The sequence below is a fragment of the Pieris brassicae genome, chromosome 2, assembly GCF_905147105.1.
Source record: "Pieris brassicae chromosome 2, ilPieBrab1.1, whole genome shotgun sequence".
Lineage (NCBI taxonomy): Eukaryota > Metazoa > Arthropoda > Insecta > Lepidoptera > Pieridae > Pieris > Pieris brassicae.
Window position 1 is genome coordinate 16,086,818 of NC_059666.1, and position 24,508 is coordinate 16,111,325.

The following is a 24,508-nucleotide window of genomic DNA, read 5'->3' on the forward strand; positions in this document are numbered from 1 at the left end:
AATCCAGCCAGTCCAGGAGGATATTTGAATATTTTTTTATTATACCCACAATAAAACTTAGTTTATGTGTTATTTTTCTCTTACGGGACTGAACGCTTGTTCGATTGCTAATATTGAGTAATGTGACAAAGTATACTTCTACAAGACTGAAAAAACATTGTGACATTATTATTTAAATTTCGAATACACCACTAAGCCACAGAGTGTCATTATTTTATTCAGAAAAACCTTGTTTAAATTTGTATGAATTATTCTAACACAAGAATTTTAGGCTTACTACTTCGTCAGTTCTTGACTTGCTTTCTAAATATCGATAAATTATTTCACCTTGAGACTGTTTTAGCGTAAAATATAGATTTATTTGAAATAAAATAATTCTCAAAAATACAGTTCAATGTTCTCTACAATGTTAATAAGAGAAGTTTTCCAGAAATTATAAAACAAACTAACATAAAATGTTTGGAGTAACTCACAGTCGAACATACGCTATAACTCGCTTCCTCTAGTGCGGGTGTAAAATATAAACAGAGTTGATACAACGGCTAATTATAATTGAATACTGAAACTACTGAAAGTATTATTAAGACAGACAAATTATTAAAGTATACATTTTAATAACTAATAAGAATAAATAATAAGTAAAATTTACTTTCAATTATTTTAAAAATATATTTTGTTTCAATATTAGTATCAAATATTATATAATTACGCACCTCGCTATAATTTCAATACTGAGACTAAAAACTTTGAATAAATTATACATTTAAAACTTAATACCAATGATAACTGTTATTTTCAATCCTCTACAAGTATCAAGTAAATGAAATTCTATATATCATACATTTAATATTGGAATTCTAGTAAACTATACTTCATTTTGTATAACTGATTCATAGGTTATAGCATTCCGTAAACACTCCAGTTCATTCCCACTATAGCACGTGCGATAATAACATCTCTATATAGATTCACCGCGTACTAAAGATTTGTGTTTAAAATTTCGTCTTATTTTAGCTTTACAGACGGTAGTGTACGTCAGACGTTACTCGGCCAATGCGTTTTACTTCGACGAACGTGAAATTTATCGATAATTCCTGGAAAACATCCGAAAATTGGTAAAACCAGAAAGCCGCGCAAAGTCACCTACGTATTGTGTTAAATTCAAACTGTCACTTCGGCTTCGGAAAAGTGTAAAAGCTAAGTGTTCAAGTGTTTCAAACACCCAAGTGACCTCACGCAGTGTTCAAAAATAGTGTTTTACGTAAAAACAGGATGGATTACGATTCGTTGATCTATTCTCAAATAGCAAACTACTATGATGAGTTGGTAAGTTTTAGATTTTCACATAGATATTTTGCCTTCATAACCCAATCTGAGTTTGACTCTGATTATTATGTTTTACGTAAAAATTAACGTTTTTTCATAATTTAAACAGAGACGACCCTAAGTTTTATATAAACTAATAAAACATAAAAGATTTTTTTAAATTTATTTACAATATCGTTTGAAATCCACTAAACACATTTTTGCGTAATTTTCAAAATTTTAAAGTAGTACTGCTATTCAGCCATCAGAAACCTGAAACTGCTATTGTTTAGCCGATATTAGAACCGAGTACAAGGTCCATTGTAAAAGTAAGTAAGCCACGAAGGCGCATAATCGATTGTTATATAATGAATTACTCCAGTTGAAGGAAAGTAAATAGTTTGGCATAATATTAACTGTATCATCATTTTTATTATATTTAAAAAAATAAACCAGTAGCATTATAATAATCGGGTTAAATTACAATAAATGAATGCTATACACAATTTAGTAAATACTTTATAAATAAATACAATCAAATCATTAAAAACCTTATGCAATTTTCAATAGTTTTATACGAATACTTTTAGGCCACTGTAAAATCCGTTGGTAGTCTAATTATGCCCTCACTTAAAGGTAATTTGTTTATACAGTATAATGAAAGGTCCCATCGTTGATATCTTCAAGAAGCGTTGGAATATATATAATTGGAGCACGTATGCAATTCTCATTACATATCTATGAGTCATGCCTCTAATTGTTATTGATCGGGAGCTTCTAATTGTGGTACTAATTAGACCTTCGAGAGGCCTTTACAATGATTATACAGCCACCGTTTGGTGACCAACATTTTCGTCGATACGGTGAGGTGTCTTGATAGATATGGTGAGGTGTCTAATAAATTTGCGATATTTGTAATACAATAAGTGTTGTTTGCCATTTTGAATGATGATTTGATTCTGTCGGCCTACTCCCTTTGTCTTCTTTGCTGATGAGTAAGGATGACTGCGATACAAATTTAATGACGTGGAATAAGTGATATCTGTATCTTATATTACATAATAAACATTTTTTTAGAGCTTCAGAATTGTCCTGCGCCAGACATTTGGAATATATAAAGCTTGCCAAAGATTTTTTTGATACGTAAATGTGCTCCCTTAATTATTAAGTACGTTGGTTATTATACACAATAATATTTTTTTATTACAAATAAAATTTCCGTAATCAGTAGAATGCCGTTTCGCCGTTACTTTATTTTAAGTGTATATATAGTCAGTTTCAAACTACAAGATATGCGATAAATATTACATAACTAAAGTTGGTAACTTTTATATCAAACTCATCTTAAGATCATTTAAAAATAAGCCTTAAGTAAAAGAATAAGTATTTTTGATATTAGCCCATTTAAATTATTACTTTTTAAATTGTAATCTTAATTTATGGCCACCCTATATTAATTTGTGTTGGAATATGGGAAACAACGAACCGCAAGCTGAATGTATGTACAATATATGAATAGTGGAATGTTAATTATTTTGAACTTTGTGTTATGTTTTATAAAGATTTTTCAAAGGGGTCAAAGGTCATTGGGCTGAATAAAATTTTGAAAAAATATTTAATTTTTAATTCTAATCCTAGAATTCTATGCTTCTTATAAACAAGCATGTAGTGATAGATAACTACAATTATTAAAAAAAGCATTTAATTTATGAATTATATTAATTAGTAACTGCCCCCGGGTTCGCTTCGCCTTGGTTTACTTAGCCTACCTTTTTAGTATCTATATACAAACGTATGGTACATTTTGCTTTGCTGCCCCATAGGGGCTTTTTGCTTTTCCGGGATAAAAACCTAAGTTCTAAATAAAATAAATAAAAAATAAAATAACTAAATAAAAACCTTCCTGTGAGTTCAACGAATAAATTAAACGACAACCCTCGAGTTAGTTCAGCTATCTTCCAGTAAAAAAAATATACGCTTAGCGACATATTTTAATTAATATTGGCCAATTTCAACATAACATACAGATACAGATAAAATATGATTTAAACTTGACCTATATAGTTATAGAAAAACTATCTATTCTCTGAATAATATTTACATGAACAAAACTAGAAAGTCATATTAAAATATAAGGCATTAATTTAAGGCAATCCATTTAAAAATAACATTAAACTCACCTAGTTGTTTTAGAAAAGTTACATAAAATCCTAAACTGGGCTAAACGGGAATGCAATACAAAAATACTATAAGTGCAAGTAGGTAACCCACATATGTGACAATACGATTGAGAGCTGAATAGATCGGCGGACAAGACCGCCATATTGAAGGTTTTACCTTCTGCAGAGTATTACAGCTATTGTGTAGCTGTTATGCAAGTTATAATACGTAATTCTTAAGTTCGATAGACTTTAAATGTGAGCATCGAACAGTGATCGTAAGAGATCGCTCCGTGAAGCCTGCGAAGTGCCCACAAAACTTCTGAGCTTCCAGAAGGAGCTAGGCTGGCTTAATTAGCCAGGACCTTAACACACAATGGACCAAATAGGCGTCTAAGTGTGGAAACTGAGTCAACACTATACTACTAAGACTAACTCGTACGGTAAAGAAAAACACTAGACTAGACTCAAAGTCGTCGTGTGTAGGCGTACTATTTTCATATATTAAACATTGAAACTTAATAGAACGTACACAAATACTGAATATTTAAGTGCCATGTCCGGCGATATAACAGAAAGAGTAAAAAAAATTACAATCTAACACGGTCAACACGCAACTAAACATTCAAAATGTAATTTTGGTAAATTTCACGTTTTACTCAATAGTTAGGCATAATATATATACGTGTGTCATAAATATAATGGTACCGATGATGATAAAAAGTTAATCGACCTTTAAAAATGCAATATTGTATGCCGTATTCCACGAACCCTAAATTTAATACAAATAATTATATAATAGACATGAAAAAATACAATAAAAAAGGTTTTAATTTCCTACTAAGATATTTCTATAAGAGGTTTCTTTTTTTATTCTTCCTTATTAGGGTTGCCTGGAAGAAATCGCTTGTTAGCGATAAGGCCGCCTGTTGCCTAATAACTTATGTAACCTACTTACTTTTTGTTTTGTTGTTTGTATAATTATGTATATTATGGTAACAAAGTATAAATAAATAAAATAAACAATAGTTATTAACAATTATCATTTGACACATACATTTTGTTACTACATATATAAAATTATAGGTTTTTCCTTTCAACGTTTACCAACTTTCCCTTACACAAGCCACCTGGAGCCAGTATGGAGCAGCAGTTTACGAAAGGTCTTCCTTCCATCGCATTTGGAGTCGTCCTTTGTGCCGTTTTCCTTTTGGTCCATTACACGATGTAACACGTTTTGTGCACTTTCTATCTTGAAGTCATGTCATGTCCGGTCCACTGCCTAAATTTGACGGCATCTTATACCAAATATATTGTTTTTAATAACAGCAAGGATTAAGGCTTATTTAAGTGTAGAGTACATAATTTGAATAATCGATGCAAAACATTGCATGTAAATGTCTATTATTTCTTCTACATAAAAAAAATTAAATTTGAATAATATTTTTCATATAAAGTTTGAATCACGGCATCATTCTAATATTAAAGGTTCGGCCTTAAAGTATTGTTGAAAGGGTTTAACTATATAATTCACACGATATTTTTAATGTTTCCGGCAAACTAGTACAAATTTAAATATGATTTTAGTCGTTACATCTGAGATTCCTGGTACTCTGAATGACGCTTTCCGGTAACGAAAAGTAACCTTACTGGTAATAGTGGAGTCAAACGTCCTTCGTGAAAAGGATAAAGATAAATTATACTTTGGCCAGATATAGCTAAAATTCCAATACGAATCAAATTTGTAAAATCATATATATATATTATTGTCATATATACACATGACAATAGTGCCTTATACGAAGTATAGTTATACTAAAGATTTATAGGAGTACTATGGATAGAATATACTTTGGTTTTACTAATATTCCAAAATGTTATTATTTTTAAGAAAATTTTCATATTTAGATTTCATATTTATTATATTTTAAGAATAAGTATTACTTGTGAATAGATCTTTTAAGCTACACTTTCTTATTTCTACGCGTACCGGTCTTAACTTGTATTTCGAAGTATAATGATAAAACATTGAAACGACTAATATTGTTTCGTTACCAGAAGTGCGATGAAGTTTATATAAATAAAATTAATCAGTAAAAGCTAAAAGCTCATATATTTTGCTATATTGTCTAACAAAAGCTTACCTAGCAATAACCATTAGGAGTGATTTATAATAATATTATCAATGAAGACACGAAACGTCGTAGTAAATGTTTTAAATAACTCTCCACTTCATACATTGCCAAGAATACCGTTGACAAACCCAACATATCATAAAACAAAATGGAATTAGACTAATAAAGTCAGTAGGTTAAAAAAAAACATTAAAATTAAATTCTGGCGCGTTAAAGGTCTTAGATTCAGGTAATTATTTTGCCGTTTTCTATTAAGAAATGTTTGGGATGTTCTTGCTAGGGATAATTCAATTTTATTTAAAAAATTTAAAAAAACCGGTAAATTATATTTAAAAATTTCGTGTTGCTTATATTTCAACTTTGATATTGTTACCAACAATTATTTTTCCTTTCCGTAACGCCTAATAGTAATGTTGTAGAAATTTTAAGTAATTAATACCTCTTATTTAATATTGTAAGTTTTAATCACGACAGGTAACACACATTTATTTCGCAATAGTTAACACAAACTTAGTAATTGCAAGAAATCTAAGATGAAAAAAAATTACGCACTGTTCTATTTCTATTCTAAATTTATACAAAAGGCAAGTTATTTTAATTGAAAATGCCACGCTATATATCAAACAAATGTTATCAATATAAATTAAAATCTTTAAATTTGCACGCCGTGTATTAATGAAATATAAATATTGATGTTTGTTTAATTATTCTGTATGGTATTATGTTTATCGTCAGTTTACTTGACAGTAACACTAATTAAGTGATATTGATGTTTTTAACGTTGTATGGTTCAAAGCACGATTAACAATACAATAGACGCGTAATATAAAATTATAATAAAAGCCTTATTGTACGTTACTTATTTGAAGTTAAATAATAAATGATTATTGGCGCTAATAATAATAAAAATACAAACAATTTTTAAAAAAATACTGCAAATTGGTAATATTAATGGTATTTTTTGCCAATGCTCACTCTGTAATTTATTAATTAAATATGACCGATCAAGTTATTGTGGTTGCAATAAATCTTAAATTTACGTGTTAGTTCGTATTCTCCTTAAGATCAATATCGCCACAGAAAACGCTCAACATAGTTCACAATTGAAGTTCAAAAATAAATAGACTCAAGAAAACTTTGTCATTCTTTCGGCGAGTAATATGTTATAATATTGTAGGGATTCTGAAATACCAAAATTATAATTACTACTATATTATTACTTTAATTAACTATTATAATGATATTTGTTCGGACAACGCACATTTCTTTTACCAGTAGATAAGTATATTTATACTTATTTTTTGTTACAAAACATACTTCTATTGCAAGGCGGAGGTAGGGGATTAGTCCATGTCTGTAATTTCGAAAAAAACATTGGTTTCAAGAGAAATTAAAATCGAGACATAGTGATAAGTATACCTCCTGAATCTCAAAAACTATGTTTAGGTTGTTAAAATTAGTATATACCTTACTTCGGCGATGGCGTAAGACAAGCCTACAAATAACTCAAACAGACATTTCAAACGTCTCGATTGCTGACCTGATTGATTGAAACGATTTTAGAAACAGATATTCGAATGCTATACATACTCGATATAATTGAGTTTCGATCATATTCGATGTAGTGGATTCTGTAATAGATGGGCGATCAAAGGGATATGATAATGCCAACAAATTGATTAAACATCTTTATATACTGATTTTGGGTACATTTACTTTATACTTTACGTTATTATATGACCGTTCAGTACAGTTGATCAGTGATTTCAGACGCCTCACAAATAAAGATTTTAACTGATTCCACCACGGCGGTTTGGCTTAATGAATGCTGGCTATAGAGTGCTCACTAAGTACACTTCCTATTGCATAACTCCCAAACCCGGATGAATTCCGGACAGGTACGAGTGGGTACGAGCCCACTATAAAAATTAAAGCCAACATGCCTCATGATCTGCAAATAACCATGACCCTGCAGTAACATTGCTCGTAATACATTACGTAATATTCATTTCACATTAAAGTACGCAGGTACACAACACAAGCACAACGAGCTTTTATGCAAGACTAAATTAGATTCAATAACATTAAAAAAACGTTATGAAAATCATAATTATTATGATGATGTCATTAGAATTTACATGAATTTAACGAATGCTTGCAATTATAAGGTAACGCTTATAAATATAGAAATGAATTCGCAACTATTAGCTATTAGGCATGAAGTATGGGCGTCTGTCTGCGACGCGTGTCACCGTCACGTGACAAATCACTTTGAACTCAAAACCTGAACATTTGTATTGCAACGTTTTTGTTAGCACTATTATATGTTCTCGGTTTTGAGGATTGCGTTTTGTGTGTAATGAGAATAAGTAGAGTAGTAGAGTAGTCAGCCTTAGACTTCGAATTCCCAAACACTTCAAATTTGAGGATATAAAAAGTAAATTTACGAGTTATTATGGCAGGTTAAACCTAGTAGTTTAGAACATTTGTTATTTATTGCCTAATTATGCCATTGTAATGCCACATTTATTTAGAAAATAAAAGTTACAAGTTCCGGCCTTCCCAAAATTATACTTTAAAAAAAAGTAATTTGATCAAATCAAAACGCATGAAAACAACACTTTAAACGGAATCAAGTTTAAAATGTAAGTTTCTCATGTTGAATTATTTTTAAAAGATAACATAATAATATATATTGATAGATATAACACAATGCATTCATTATAAATGTTGCCGTTTAGAGAAATACACAAAATGCTTCGGTTGTGTTCTATTATTTCATATGATAAATTTTTTTCATAACTCCAACTGGTGTAATACAGGTGGTTATTTCGGACCATGCCGGAGCTCGTTAATAATCCATACGTTGGAGAATCGAACGCATGCATTTGTTTCTATAAATAGTAATAGAGAATTTTACAATATAGTTGTTCTTGTTGCTGCGCGAAGGTCGATTATTGTTTAGCAGTGATTTAGGGTTAACGCTTGAAGATATTTTTGGGCTGAAAGGATTGGTATAGCTATTTGCTTTTTATACGTTTGTGTTTCTTGGTTAAAAGCACTAGTGAAGAGTGTATACATTATAGAATTACAAATCGATTTTTTCACTTCTTAAGATAATTTATGAAAGCTCTTATATAAATTTGAATTCTGATAGAATGGTAAGATTTTTTTATGTAATAGGAGGAAACAGACAGGAGGCACAGCTGATGTTAAGTGATACCGCCGCCTACGGACACTAATATTGCCAAAATGCTCGGAAGTGTGTTGCCGGCTTTTTAAGAATTAATACGCTCTTTTCTTGTAGTTGAATTGGTTTGGAAACACTACAGTGGTTAGTCAGTCTTTTGTTAATGCAATTGTTTTTTGATAAATTGTTTTGTATATTATACTAGATGATGCTCAAAATTACTTAATTAAAATTACTCTTATGTAAACGTTTATTTTGAGGTTACTGGAGCTATTTCTATACTAATGTGTAAAATAAATCATTCAATTGAGTTAATGCATCTTGACAGACGCCTACAAAAACAAAATAAAACAACAAACAGTTAACTCGAACGACGAAAGCAAACAAAAATAACATTAAAGATGACTGAATCTGTTTGTTTTTTCCCAATACACTAGAGGAAGCACACAAATGTCAGAAATGTGATTGCCATGTTTACACCATGCGCGGGAATTCCCAATTTTTTATCACTGGAAACACCTAACATCATTTATCTTCCGCCTTTAGCTGTCAACATGTCTTGTTACCTGTGAACGAGCGTTTTATTGATGGTCTGAAAATCGTTTTTTTTTATTAAAACATTGGCCGGATCAAAATTTTGTATGAATCAGAAAAACAAGTATAGTTTTCATTGGATATAAAAATGTACACTTGTACCTTGCGTTTTATCGATATTTTATTACGCAATTGTTTTATAAATATATTATCTGAAAAACAAATTAAAAAATCATACTTAAATAGAGTCAAACATCAAGAATCAACTCCTCTTATTGAAAAACTTTGAACATTAATTAAATAAGCAATAAACTGTATGATAATGATTTAATAACACCTTAAACAATGCGAAGGCCTAGAGCAAGTAATACCGAGTTTGTCGTAGCATCGGTATGTCCCCATTCTTATGGTAATGTCTTATGAATATTATTGCTTGTCGCCATAAAGTGGGGTGGTGTTACGTGAGTATTATTATTAATGGGTATCGTGGGAAGAGGTATTATGGGTACATATTTAAGGTACGCATCAAATTAATTACTCTGATATCAGTTTTTGTAGAAAAAGAATATTTATTTATACTAAATATTTATTATTATAGAAGGTTAAATTAATATTTTAGAATTTATGTTCGTATTATTCTTCTCAAAGACCAATGTAACATTTTCGCGTATACTACTAAAAATATTTTAAATGGACGGAAAAACACTTCTTAATTGTCTTTTATATTTATTATATTCTAAACTTTTAAAATTTATTTTAGTTTTCTATTTATCCATATTTAATTGGAGATAATTTGGATTGGAGGTTTAATTGGAGTAGGATAAGTTAGTATTGCAATTGAGTAAAGCTAACCAAGTCAATAATGCACTTCTTATGATTCTTTTATATTTTTGAGTTATTTTTAAATTTATTGTTTTCAGCAATAAAGCAAGAATGAAATCTGTGTTACACAGATGGCCTGCCTTATTATTTCAATATTATACGATCCATCATAATCCCTCATACGAGTACTCGTGTCCAGTTTGTCGACGTTATTTAATAAAAACGTCATGTCGGCAAATAACAGAATAGGTATTGATTAAGGCTGCAAGCTATAGATATACGCGTGGGCTAAGTGACGAATTGAAGCGAATTAAAAATTTAGTGTAGATATGAAAGTTGTCGCATATAATGATTAATATTCTTTACTGGATTTGACCGCAAATTTATTACAATGTTAACATAATTTGACGTTTGAGTGTTAAAAGCAGTTTAGTTTAGTCTGCTAAAGATTTTTGCTGACTATCATATATATATATATATTTAAATCAAAACAAAACGTAAGTACTCAAAGACTATCTTACTCGTATTTTGACGTAATACAATAATTTAATTTCATATTCTTTGCAGTTTTCAAATAAAAAATACCAACTGCTAAATCTTTATAAGCGTATAACTTGTAGAGGACGCGGTGAGCGGGTGTGGCTTGCTATCTACAGCGTATATCGCCTGAGGCGTCGGCCTTTGTAACTGATTGATACATCCACCGCTACCCTCGCCTTGTTAACTTTTATTTTATTAAAAAACATCCTCAGTTTTTCCATTTTCTACCAAACGCTTATAAAGCTTACTTACTTTGTGGATGGCTTTGAAGCATGAAATATTTATTTTGAATTATCAAATTTCTTAATTTTTAATTTATATAATCGTTTATGTATGAAAAGCAGAATTGTTCATCGTTCATGTATTTCAATGGTGTAAAATTCAAACAGAAAACCTAAGTGATTTTATTCTGTACAATAATTGCGTCATCATTCCAAATTGCAATTACATTTGAAACGGTCAATTCAATGCTAACAAATAAAACAGTTCTGAAAACACAATCCTATCTCGTCCTACAGCGTTTCACTCGACGCTATTTAGGCAATTATCACCCAACTAGCCAAGTAATAAGACCTTGAATGGCCTGCACAGATTTGCCAAATATATTATTACCATTCACATTCAAAATCAGAAGCGAAATAAAAAGATTGGACGGCATTATGTGGGACAACAATGGAGCAGGTTGGAAAGTACCCCGGATGCCATCTGCAACATTATTAAAGGTAACTGCGAATAGGTTTCCGGATAAAAATTTATTCTGTATCATCGTCGAAGGGGATCTGGTGTCTGGACACTGGACGGCATATTTGGAAATTGAATTGCTCTAATGCATGAGTGGGGTAAGTAAAAATAACTGCGGTTTTCATAAATCATTACATACTAATGTTGACTCGAAACTGTTAGTAAGCTCTTAAGTTACTGGGTGTTAGGCCATTTTACTTGACTTCAGGAAATGAAACTTGGTAGGCCGCGCAGACGGCTCGAATTTATCACCGACACGCCCATGTATTGCGAAGCTTTTTAACGAGGCATTCTCATAATTAATCCACTTTGAAACACATAAATGCAAATTAGGGTTGTAAATTATATTTATCTAATAAAATGCTTTTCCTGTTCTGTATAGCTATTAAACTAACATTAAAAGTGATTTCGAACCCACCATCAAGTGTGTAGTTTGATTATACATAGTATAACGCTAAATGGAGAAAATAGAGAAGTATCTAATCTGATCTAAGCGTTTACGTACTGGACTGACTTCTGATTCAACTCGTAAGCATATGCTGTAACTCTTCACGGGAATTTTTAACGGACTTAAAATTACTCTGACCAATATTCTCTTTTACACTTTTTTTTAAATTATATCTATGTGTAAAATTCACCCTAAAACTAGGCTGGTCGATTCGCAAAGCAGTTAATAAGGCGCACCTAAATTCGCCGATAGCTGACTTATTTGTGGGTATAGTTTTACGAGCGTATTAGACCGCTCGGAATAGGTCCACTTTTATTACTCAACACATAAAGATGATGGAATTCGTCCCAAATATATTCACGACCACTGTTTCTGCTAAATTGAAAAGGCTTGGTCAATATGTTTTATCATATTTATTACGCTATATGAATCACGAATAGTAGTTTAAGTTTACTGTAATATGTTTAATTAAAACCAACATTTTTTTTCTCTAACGAACTTTGTTGAAGTAGTATTTTTTTTTGGCGCGAGTATTACTTATACAAATGAGTAAAAATTAGTAAATCCGCTGACCTCAGCTGTAACGTCTAATAATATTAAAACAAAAACTAAAACATATTTTGACAGCTTTTTTATTGTTTTGTTTATTTCCACCCCTAGTAACATTTATATTTGGAGTTTCAAATATCCATTAGTTATGTACCTATAAGCAAATCCCCATATACTATGATTTTTCCTTGTAAGTACACTGATGATATTTATGATACTTTCCTTAGCAGCTCTACTGAGAATTTACACAGTGCAGATTGCCCCGCGAAATAACAAATAAACAAAATTCAGGAATATAGTGTATAGTTTAATCGCTAACATAAATACTGATAGTTTTCAGTTCATAACCTAGTTTTATTTATAATGTACAGCTACACTAACTCTAACGACAACATCTTATTGGAGTTCTCGGTTTGATTCCTGTCGAAAAAACAATTATTTAGGTTACATATCATTTATATAACTACGTATCATATTAGTCAAGGATACAGACATATCTGTATGTGCTTACTCACATTTACATTTATAAACTATGAAGAAATAAATCTTATTTAAAAACAATATTTCAATAAATATAATTGTTGTGGAAAGATTAGCTTGTCGTTGTGAGTTTGTTTGAATTGGCAGAACGGATGAAAGGAAAATTCATGCGGTGATGATGTGAATGACAAGGTGTGTTACGTGACAAAAATCAATAGTTTTAAACCTACCTTACCTAAATTACTGCCTAAGATAATAAATAAGTAAGAGGGGGGGGGGGGGTGAGAATGTAATACGAATGTAACGCGCAATTGATTGTGATATGATAAATGAACGTAGCTGATGCGTGTTGAACTAAAGACGCTGTTGACTAATCTCAATCAACGGAATTTCAACTTTCGTTATAATTTCAAGAACACAGAATTTATAACCAAACTTATATCTCAGATAAAGTTAGGATATATATATATATATTACTAAGCTAACTATAAGTACGTGTCTAGACTAATATGGTATGAGAATAGTGACTATAATTGTTGATCAAATGAGTGAGACAACTATGTGATCTTTTTTTTATGGGGGGAAAACAGGCAGGAGGCTGATCTGATGTTAAGTGATACTGCCGCCCATGGACACTGTCATAACGAACTTGCGAGTGCGTGTACTGATCTAAATTCTATTATTATATATTCTTTCCAAAGACTGGAACAAAAAGTGCAAATTTTAAATAACTTTACCGATCTCTGGCAAGCGTTCGAAACTAAAGAAACCATTGGTTTATTCCATGGCTGTAAAAAAGCACACATGAAATGAAAATTTTATTTGAAAATACGAAATGATCTGAAATACATTTGAATTTACGCTTATATCGTAATTGAGTTGAACAAGTGCCAAGGATGAAGCAATTGATTATAGAAATTGCTATGCTATATTGGTTTTGAGTTCGGTAAAGATTTGGATAACCTTAAATGTTTCGAATGCAGCTCTATCTTATTGATTTATGTTTAAGTAGATTAAGAAATTATTCTTTTCGATAATGTTTTCAAAATATTTGTATTATGCTATGTCTATTAGATAATCTACGGTAGTCCTTAATTTAAGTATCTTAAATGGAGTAGAGGATGTAATTGGCTTAAAACTTTCGAAGTATTGAATTCATTTTACCTCACGGAGAATTAATATAAAACAATTTTTTTTCGGCCCCATAACAAAACCTTGAATTAAAGTTACATAAAACTACCACGTGAATGAAGTAATTTAGATGTTAGCGTGGTATCAAACACGTTACTGTCTACATGTTTTATAACGATTCCGTTACGGGTTAAACTACACTAACACTTTTTTTAATAATTCAGAACTACGGTATTAAAACTTTGTAAAAACAATACTTTATCATAAATAAATGATACAATACCTTGCACTTTTCTTTACTTATCATTAACATAAGATACTACATAATTTATTAGGCACTCCATACGATACGCGAATTCAGGTTTAGGATGCAAAAGCTCTCACGAGACGGAAAGCTATCGAAGTTTTCCAAACGACTTGCTGAATACGGGGACACTTGGAAAGAAAGCTTATTTTACAAGGAAAGCTCCCAAAACTTTGACCTTTCACGCAATCAGTGAGTGGACAAATATGACTTTGTTGGGCGTTTGGAATTGTAAATTTTATTACCTTTGCCTAAGAATAAAGAAAAAGTTGCGAACGCTTTCTCCCTTTTCGCAAAGGAAGAATTAATATTTTTCTTTCTTACTTCAGCCATGTTTTTAGCAACTAACTGTAAAACATTTCATTAGTTACGTCAGAAGATGGCATGAAGAAGAACATATCAATAGTTTCTTAGCTGATATAGGTTTTACACTTCAACTTTTCTACAAGGCCTTGTCTAAGATAGAAGTAAACTGTATCGTTCACTTTACATGTTTGTGTAAATTAATCGCTTATGCATAATTGTTATATATTTGACAAAACTCAAAGAGAAATTGTATTTGTTTAACTCAATTCCAATAACGGATTATACTAAAATCATATTCACAGTACGTGATTTGGGTGCCCATAATAAATACTTATAAAATGCATATACAATTTTGGAGCAATATTCTTTACTCCTATATTATTTTCCTCATATATAAAAAAAGCTAGTATCATATTACAAGCCTCAATGGCCAATTGGCCTCGGCCTTTGGTTTTTATGCGTTAAATGCTCACATAAAGAATTAAAAATTTATTGGTACAGATTCGAATATACGACCTGACGAAGTTCATACTTTTTATTTTTATTTGGGGTAAGCGCAAATACATTGCAATACCATCAACAATCGCCTTGGGTAGGGTGCGGTAACAGCAGAGCCTTATCCGCTTCCCGACATGCGATGCGTTGGTTGCGTCCCAATACCCAATGTTGAATCAGGGGTCTGAGAGCTTCGATAGTATATTTACTCGGTTTCCCACTATGCTAGCAATTCTTGGTCTTCCAATGCTCGCCACGCGTTTAATTATTCCAGTGTGGAGTTGCTCCCTCTTTCCTTAGCTTCAGCCCTCCGCCAATACACTTCGCTTAAAGCAACCGCATCGAGATGCCAGGGTGAAGTACCGGCTATAACACCCACTACGTCATAGGATACAGTGCGGTAAGCCCTCGCAACCCGGGCAGTGACCACTCGCTGCTACTGCCTGAAAAGTGGACATGCGCGATATTGCCGTCTTCAGCTCCGAACTGAGCAATTTTGGCTATTTGTCGTGAGTGGCGGGGCCCACGAGCGTAGCTTGCTTGTGACTATTTGATACGGGCGTCCCCAGGGATCCCGCTCCAGGGTATTAAGCAGTTCTTGCCATGCTTTCTTTTTGCTTCGGCGATATCTATTTTCAGCACCAGTTTAACATCTCGGTATTCGCTATACGCTTGTCTTTCCTCTACTATGCAAATGGGTCGCCTTCTGCGAATCCTGGTGTAGGCTCGATGAGCTGCAATACAAACAAACTATAACTAAACGAGTTCTGCCGACCACCAGAATATACTGGTCCGGTGAGGTCCAGGGTGTCTTTTTTGCAGCATCCGCGATGCGTGTCAGTTCACCACGAAACCACTCGGTCTCTTCCTCAGGATCTACGGAGGCTGAGCTGGAGCACCAGGCCTGCATAATCGTGGCCAACTCCGCCTGTTCCTTGTTAAGACTCTTAAGTGCCCAGTTCTGACGAATCCAAACTAGGATTAGCCGACAAAGTGAGAGTGTGGAATCGGATATATCGCTGGTCCGAAAGCATCGCAACCCCCGTCAGGACCTCCCAGTCCTAGACACAGAATGAATTGATCTCGTGAACGTGACATCCACAACGGACAATGATTCAAATATAAGCCAACATTGCTCAAATATACTACTTAGTGACACCAAAACAGCATACTTCATTGAGCGAGCTGTTAACATTTTACACGACATGGAAAACTATCCAATACTTAACCGAAGTCAGAAGAATAAGTTTTTGTTCATCCATAAAATTCACAAGCGCCAATACTCGGATGTACTTTAAAACTCCTAAGTCTAGGTCAAGCGGGAGTTTCGGACTTGGCGTATAATAAAAGTTTAAGTCCTTCGATTATCATTTGAATGTGAATGTATTGATGTAAATATTAGAGAATTATACATTTTTAAAGCTACCTGTAACGCAATTATGATAAATTTGACATTGTGGGGCAAGAAAAGACAGTTTACGTCTGTAAAAAAATTATGAGTAAAAATAAAAGTATGTCTAAAAACTGGATTTACGCGAAAATTTCGTGTTCACCAGCCGTCATATGTGTATCCAATAACATTGGTAATAATATAATAAGCTAGTCCATATTCTAAATCATATCTCAAGTCACAATCTCATCTGAGAACGCTGCCACATATTATGTTAAATTTCATTTACAAAAAAAAATGTATTGACATTGGTTATAATTAGATTTTCTAGATTAGATTAGGTCTCAAATCTTTCGTTTCTCATTTTCTGTAGTTCTTTCGCTACTACACACCCTCTGTAAATAGCTAAATGGGGCTCACCCCAGTGAATGCACTTTGGTTCCGCGTCTTGTAGCTTATTACAGTCTACTGTGAGATGCTTTGCAGTACATTTTACCTAACTCGACTTCTTGGAGCAGTATTTCTTGTGTGCCCCTAAGCCACCTCTTGCATTGGGGAATCTATTTCGGTTGCTGTACTTTAATTTCATAAATATATTGTATGTTTACCTGATGGTGAAAAGAAGAATGAACATATTAAACGGTTCCTTGTTTTTCCAGCTATATTTGACGGCTGCGTCTAAAATTCAAGGATTTGCCTTGTAGAATGTAAGGTATTTAACTATCTTTTCAGGCTGCTTTTATTGCCCTGCTCCGCTTGTTTTCATTTTAGAACCCCGAGGCATCTTCTTTTTTAAGATGTTTTGCGATACCTCTGTCACTGTTGGTGTTAATTTTCACCGATCCATTTCTAAGCGTTTTCACTGTTAATTTATTATTTAGTTAATTTATTAAAAAAAAAATTTTTTTAAAGTAAAGAATGGTAAAATGATTGGTACTCAATCATTTTACCATTTTCGACAACAATCGGGAGTGGAAGGGGTTCCTGTTTGGGCTTTTCTTTAGTTACTTTATTAAAAGTAACTTCTTTTAAGGGCGAAGGGGAGGTGTTTAGTTTCCTTTTCTTTCTGCTTTTTTACCGCACCCATTCCGTTTCTTTAGCCGATTCTTCTTCATCCGTCTAATACTGAATTGATCAGCAGCTGCCTCGTCCCTTTGTGTTAAGGGCTGCTCTACTTTTGTTTAAGCTGTGCTATTTCTTGAGTTGATAGACAATAGTTTCGAATTGAATTTTAATTAAAATAATATTTGGAGATGACATCATAAATTTAGTATAATAATTAAAATTATAAAGATAAAACCTCGCCTTAATTCATTACACAGTAACAAATACTAGTTCAACGATACATCGTAAAGCAACCGCGGCGATGCGTCAGCGCGTGACACTTTTTCGATCACAATAATTAATACGCGACGTTTCTAACCGAAATGAAAAAAAAAACCTAAAGCTTGATAAATACATGCAGGAATTTCAATGTGTCAAAAACTGCATTCAATTTAAACTATAATCTGCTTAAAACCTTTACGTAGCATGTAACTAATTACGCACATTGTGGTACTTTATTTTACCCTATCATAGCCGATATGTAAACTACATTAGCCGTGCCATAACTTATAATGACAGGAACGACTTAATCCGTTACATAATTTCACACCTTATTACAATTTAATAGGGCCCAAAATTGGCAATACTTGTGGCAGTTACAACGTTTTCGCTTTGTGGTGAATAGTACAGGTACTACGTTCGAATTCGCATATTTATGACTAACTAACAACGTTTGCATTGTACATTGTGACGACCAAACCAAATGGTGTGGAAAGCACGTGTAATGTTCACGATTTTTGCTGGCGTTTATGTGAAAATAGCGATATGCTACACATTTTGTAAAATAATACTTTACATTGATGTGAAATTTTAAAGCAAAGCAAGATTTTATACGTCTATAGAATCTTAGAGCAGCGAAACATGTATTTTATGTGCTTAAGTTCCTTTACGCATAAACGAATTAACTGATTACAAACATTAGCATAAAGCTAAATTAAATTAAATGAAATGAATGAAAAAAAAACGATATTGTTTGAAATATTATATTGATAATATTCCTTTATACCTAATGCTTTTTTTATAAAATACGGGTGGTGCCATAGGTGTCAACAATACTCAAACAGGGCTGAATTTACGCTTACAGTACAATATATGAAAGGGAAGTACCGTCTCGCATTGCCGAGCACACTAAGCTTTTTTAGATGCTAATTTAGCCTTTCGTTCAAAGTAACCGCCAAACTGATCGTCGTTCGATATAAATCTGAAGGAACTGAAATCTGGAGCAAATTTGCAAAATTATAATTTTAGCGCAATGTATAATTTATGGTAACAAGTAGGGGTGGTCATGTCTTATGTCATTATGCCTAAGGTGTGTGAGCAATACACACATTTGAATTATCCATTTCATAAATTAATTGAAATTGCCGAGATTTTCATAACATTTCTTTCATCTCGCAAAAAATAACATCACCCCTAATGTTTCATCAACGTTTTCATTCTAGAGATATTATCCAAGTCATTTAACGTAAAAAGATTTTCATTTGAAACTTTGAGTCACAGACAAGATACATTAAAAGCAAAAATGCTTGAAAAATACTTTTTGCGAGGTCCGTCGCGATACAGCATACAGCTCCCAAGGGCTTTAATTAATTAAAAATGAAACTTTTCTATTTTACATTTTGACTTCGTTTGTTTCAATTATTTAAATGAAAATGTTTTTGATGAATCATTAATTATTGAATTAACACTCACAGCTCCTTTATACTTCTATATGATATAGCCATAAGTAACTCTATAGCTTGGTTAGGTTTAAATTGTGTTAAAGTTTCCCCTTTTTTTCATGTTTTCGCTTAAATAATTTATTTACAATGTAAACGCTCTAGTTGACCTCTTTTCCTTTATTAATATAACTATTATTTTCAAACCATCTAAAACATTATACATCCACACTGAGAACGATTCCCATAAATTATCTGTACATTTGAATAAAAGTATATGATCATTTTCAGTATCACTTTCTTGGTCCTGAAGAATAGCGCAACGTATTTAATTGCTGTATATTGTTTATAATATTGTATATTAAGTATATAGACCAACTACTCTTTGGAGGATTTAAGTCAGAATAATATATTTTTCGTTCGCATACACCGTCAGTTCCCTACAGAATATAGTATTCAATTAAGTTAATTGTGAAATAAATATTTTGCATCACGCAACCTGTCATTGCCAAACATATTTCCACAGGCAAACAAGTCATACTAAATACATGCTAAAATCCTTATGTAAAAATAAGTACTTCATTATTAAATTCTAAAATATAAAAAGTACACAGTCTACAAAGAAATGGTTATACACTTTCTCGATTAAAGAGCGAAACAGATTTTTGCCCACAAATTAGCTTTTTAGATATAGTAATAATAAGTCAAATTATTACTAACTTTCATGTTAATAGTATTCAAGGATATATTTCAAAAGTACAAAGTAACACCTGATCTTGTAAATGTTACTTACTTTCCAATAAGAATTTAAACCAGCAGTCATAATTAGTGCCTACTAAAAAACAAAACTTGCATATTAAGTTCTTAGCCACACCCAGTAGAGCGTCAAACATTTCGATTATCACGAGGTAACCATTTAGTGCCGTAATAGTTTGGCTAATTAGACAGAGTGCAATACAAAAAGAGGCAATTAGCATGGCCCCTAATAGCGTGCTATCGAAACCACAGGCTGCATCCAACCACACCCGTATTTGTCCATTTAAACGAATAGGCGCGGTCGCTTCTTTTGCCCACGAATTAGGTATTACGCTATTTATAGATTAAGAGTCGGTTAACAGCTTCATGGTGTATATTTTATTTAGTCTGCCTTTATAATTTTTTCATGAAAACATATTTCATTTTAAATCACGTTGAACACTTGTCGTATTTGATAACTTCCTTTGGATCTATCCAACATTTTAGTTAAGTATCAACGTTAGGTATACGAGTAACTAAGGCACGTAAAAATATTCTGTCACTGTATTTTTGATTAGGCATTATCAAGCTCTACTACTTGTCTCTAGAAATGTGTTCTTATGTTCGACAATTTTTCTCCGACTTACTTTGCATATCCAACTACTACGAAAATATTTTTAAAGACATAGCTTATGATATTCACAAATAACGAGGCTATAAATTGGTAAAATACTATTCGAAATTGGTAAATAACCCTACAACCTTAAAAACTGTATCTCTTATTTTATACTATTATATTAGTATATTATTCATCTTCCACGGTGAACGACAAGCCTTAGACCTAAAAATTTACAACAATTATCAGGCACTATAGTCTGTAGACCAGTGTCAGAATTTAGTTGAATGCAATGAATCAAATGAAATATCTACTGTGCCCAAAGAGGATCTTATACAAACGGTATAAAACGCTTACATCCATAGATGAAATATAGTAATAATTCAGAACTCTATTGCAAATAGCCAATCAGCGTTCAAAACTATTATAAGCTATATAAAGCCTTATAAAACTAATGTAGCTCTTAGACTATCAGTAAAATTGGGGCGTTTGTTTAGCTCTTTAGTTCTCCGGATACGTTTTATTTTCTAGTGATTTACTTAAATTATGTTGCAAAAAAACAAAACATTCGTGTGGTTTTGGGGTTACACTTAAATGTAGGATTTTTATTTTTGGGTTTAATTAGGTTGTCTTTGGTAAATGATATGGTATGTGATTTAATATACGTGGAGGTAAAATCCTAAGATCGTAACCTAGTCAATCTAGTATACTTCAAAGCATAATTTGCGATTATCTTACTAGTAAATAATAAATTATGTACAGGCTATCGTTTTACCCCTTTCTGTCATTATTACTCTCACGTTACTAACAAAATAAAACTCAAATTATCCTTTTACTTTTGTAGGAAAGTGGCTAAAAGAAGTTTATATGACGATGTGTTACATTTCTTGATTTATACAGACAGTCAAGTAGTACAATTGGCACTAATACAATTTTGTTGAGTACAGTTTCATCCGTTAAATATAATTAATTAATTGAAACTTATGACATCTTGAGATATTTAAAATTATTATACCTAAAAATACTTATACTGCAAAGACTTACAGAAAAATAACCGCTTAACTGTAACGTTATATCCATAATATTTAGGTCACCTAAACATCCCAACAAAATGTAGATATAAATATCCATTATATAGGTTTTAAAAAGGCTTTTAGAGCTCATATTATGATTTCATTTAACAGGGAAGCCATTTGCGCCAGCATTAGCCGTGATCGTTAAAGCAAGTAGCCGAGTCCATTACCCAAAGGCATACTGAAGTCTTTATAGAAGAAATGTTCCGGATTAACATTTTTGGCTGTGAATTGTATTTTTTCCATTATCATATTTTTTATTCAATAGATAGGCTTCACTCACCGATCGCTTGTGCCTAAAACACCTCATCCTCATCTTTAAAGTTATAAATGATATATTGCTTCTGAACATGTTGTGTTTTTTGTCAGTTATTTTAAGCAAAATAATAGTACTTGATTCAACCAATAGCTTGATAAGTGGTATTATTTTATTGTGTCTTATAGTATTATCATAAATAATAATAATCAATAAAGCTATCAGGCGGTTTACCGGATAAGGACTCGTTGAAAAACAAGAAAGCTGGTGCACCAACAAGCCCGTATTCACTTGAAACATTACACATTGTTATCACTAACAAAACTTTGAGCTACCCTTATATCCTAATGTGAACACACGTCCAGTTTTCCACTGGTGGCTTTCAGACAGCCTCCTGAGACAATAAATTTGTTTGTACTTCCGTTTGTCGCTCGGTAACTTTACTATTGTTACTGAAAGGGCACCGAGTAACAGTAGCTTTTAGAGAGTTAATTTGTGGTCGAAGTTGTTTGTACAAGAATACGATAATGGTACCTGGAGTGTTATTTATAGCGAAAAGAGCATACATTCTTTACAAATTTGGATATTTGGAAGTATATAGATGATTATACTTGATTTCAAAACAGTAGTATTTTTTATTTTTAAATGTGAATTTTCGTGATTTATTTGTTACTAAAACCCCAGTGGAGCTACAACATTCGAACTTAGCCTTAGATATCTGTATGATTCTTAATTATATTTTAATCATTTCAGGGTGAGAGTCGCACGCTGAAGCCAACATAGTTGTATCCCGCGAAATAACGTTAACAATGCACGCTATATTTAACTGATCATTATAACTTCATAATATGATGTTAGTTTAATATAAACTAGTTTTTTATCTAGCTCTTTTTTCTTACTAACATATGTTTACATTACGTGAACTGAATTATTTGGGACGACTGTCAAAATAACTGTTTATGTTTTTTTTTTAACTTTAGCATATAAACGAGTTGTCATTAAAAACAAATAAATTGTTTCTAAAAAAAAATATTTATTATAAATGCCGTTCAAAAGAAAATATTCTTTATGGTTTTTGTCAATATTACATAATTTATATTACGATATGTAATAAGAAATTTGCTCAAAAATTAAAAATATATATATATATATATATCAACTCTAATTGTGTATCGTACATCGTCCTTAATAGATTTTTCTATGAAAACTAAGAATAGCAAAACTATTTCATAATCAATCAAACTTTTACATTTATTCTTCATATTAATAAGATCTTATGAGCAGCAATGAAAGCATTAATAAAAAGAGCTAATGGAGAGTAAATGTAAATATTTCTTAAAAAATTGTTAATTGGATAACTAACAATAAAATGGTTTAACGGATACAAAATAAAACGAGCCAATGGAGCGATATTTAATTTCGTAACCCGTCATTTTAAAATACAAACGCTTCTCAATCTATTATTTCAGTATCGTTAACACCATTCGTGTTTGTACAATTACATTAAAGGGGTCTTAAGAAATCAAAACAATTTTCACGAAACATTAATGATACTAATAACAAAGTACATTATGTCGGTGAAATTGTAGCTCGGCCTGTGCTTAGTGCCTGAGGCCTTATGAATAATAATTTACCCTTAGAAATAGGACGCAAGCGGCTAGGACCGCGTTGAGAGGGAATAATTAGTTATGTCAGAATGAGCTAATGCTCAAGTGAATGAGTATAGCTTGCTAAGTGCTGGTTTAAAAGTAATCTCTCGTTAATAATTTACAAACCGAGAGGAATAAGGTTAATTAAAAGGTTTTGCATGGACATGAAAAGAACATTAATATTTACCTATATTTTTTAACCAATTTTTTTTTTACCAAACATAATGAAAATATAATATTTTTACACTAACTAGGCCGTAGTGCATATTTAGTGCTTTTTATTTTTTTAACATATATTATTTAAACCATGAAGAAACAAATACTCTAGGAAATCTAAATCAGAAATCCAATATGAAAGTGACTAAGAACTAAGACGAAATTATATGTAGAATATATAATTAAAATATACTTATTAATTATTACTTCAGTCTCCTGTTAATGTGTCTATCCCTTTTAATCAACGGTTTACTGCAATAAGAAGAAAAATTAAAATAAAGATAAAAGAAAAACAAAAGAACACTACCATGAAAAGGCAGATCATAAAGAAGCTAACTTGAAGAAATTATTATTACCTCAGTCTTCATTTATGTCAGATGATTATGAAAATAATACAAGAAATGCTTTCCAAGAATCTCCACAGTAACATTAATAATTCAAAGTGTTCGCGGGCCATTTTTGCTCGCCTTTTGTCCAAAGAGCGTTAGCTTCAAATAAAAATTTCGTTTAAAGAGATGGCTTGAAAATGCTCCTGACTTTATATGCAATTGTTAGAGCACCGAATTTTTTTCCGCACTACCGATCTACAGCTTGTAAACTTATTCTTGGTTTAGAGTTTTGAATGTTAAAAATATTAAATAGGTCGACGTTACGTTAGAAAAACAAGTTTTG

At 31.8% G+C, this 24,508-nt stretch overlaps 1 protein-coding gene across 1 annotated transcript in view; it reads left to right on the top strand.

Moving 5' to 3' along the window:
• The first annotated feature begins 1,188 nt into the window (after nucleotides 1–1,188).
• Nucleotides 1,189–24,508, top strand: part of LOC123719959 (CUGBP Elav-like family member 4) — a 343,252-nt gene continuing 319,932 nt past the window's right edge. Inside the window, exon 1 of the mRNA XM_045676305.1 lies at nucleotides 1,189–1,326. Within this exon, the coding sequence (XP_045532261.1) occupies nucleotides 1,273–1,326 (54 nt within the window). The 5' untranslated portion in view covers nucleotides 1,189–1,272. The remainder of the gene's footprint in view (nucleotides 1,327–24,508) is intronic.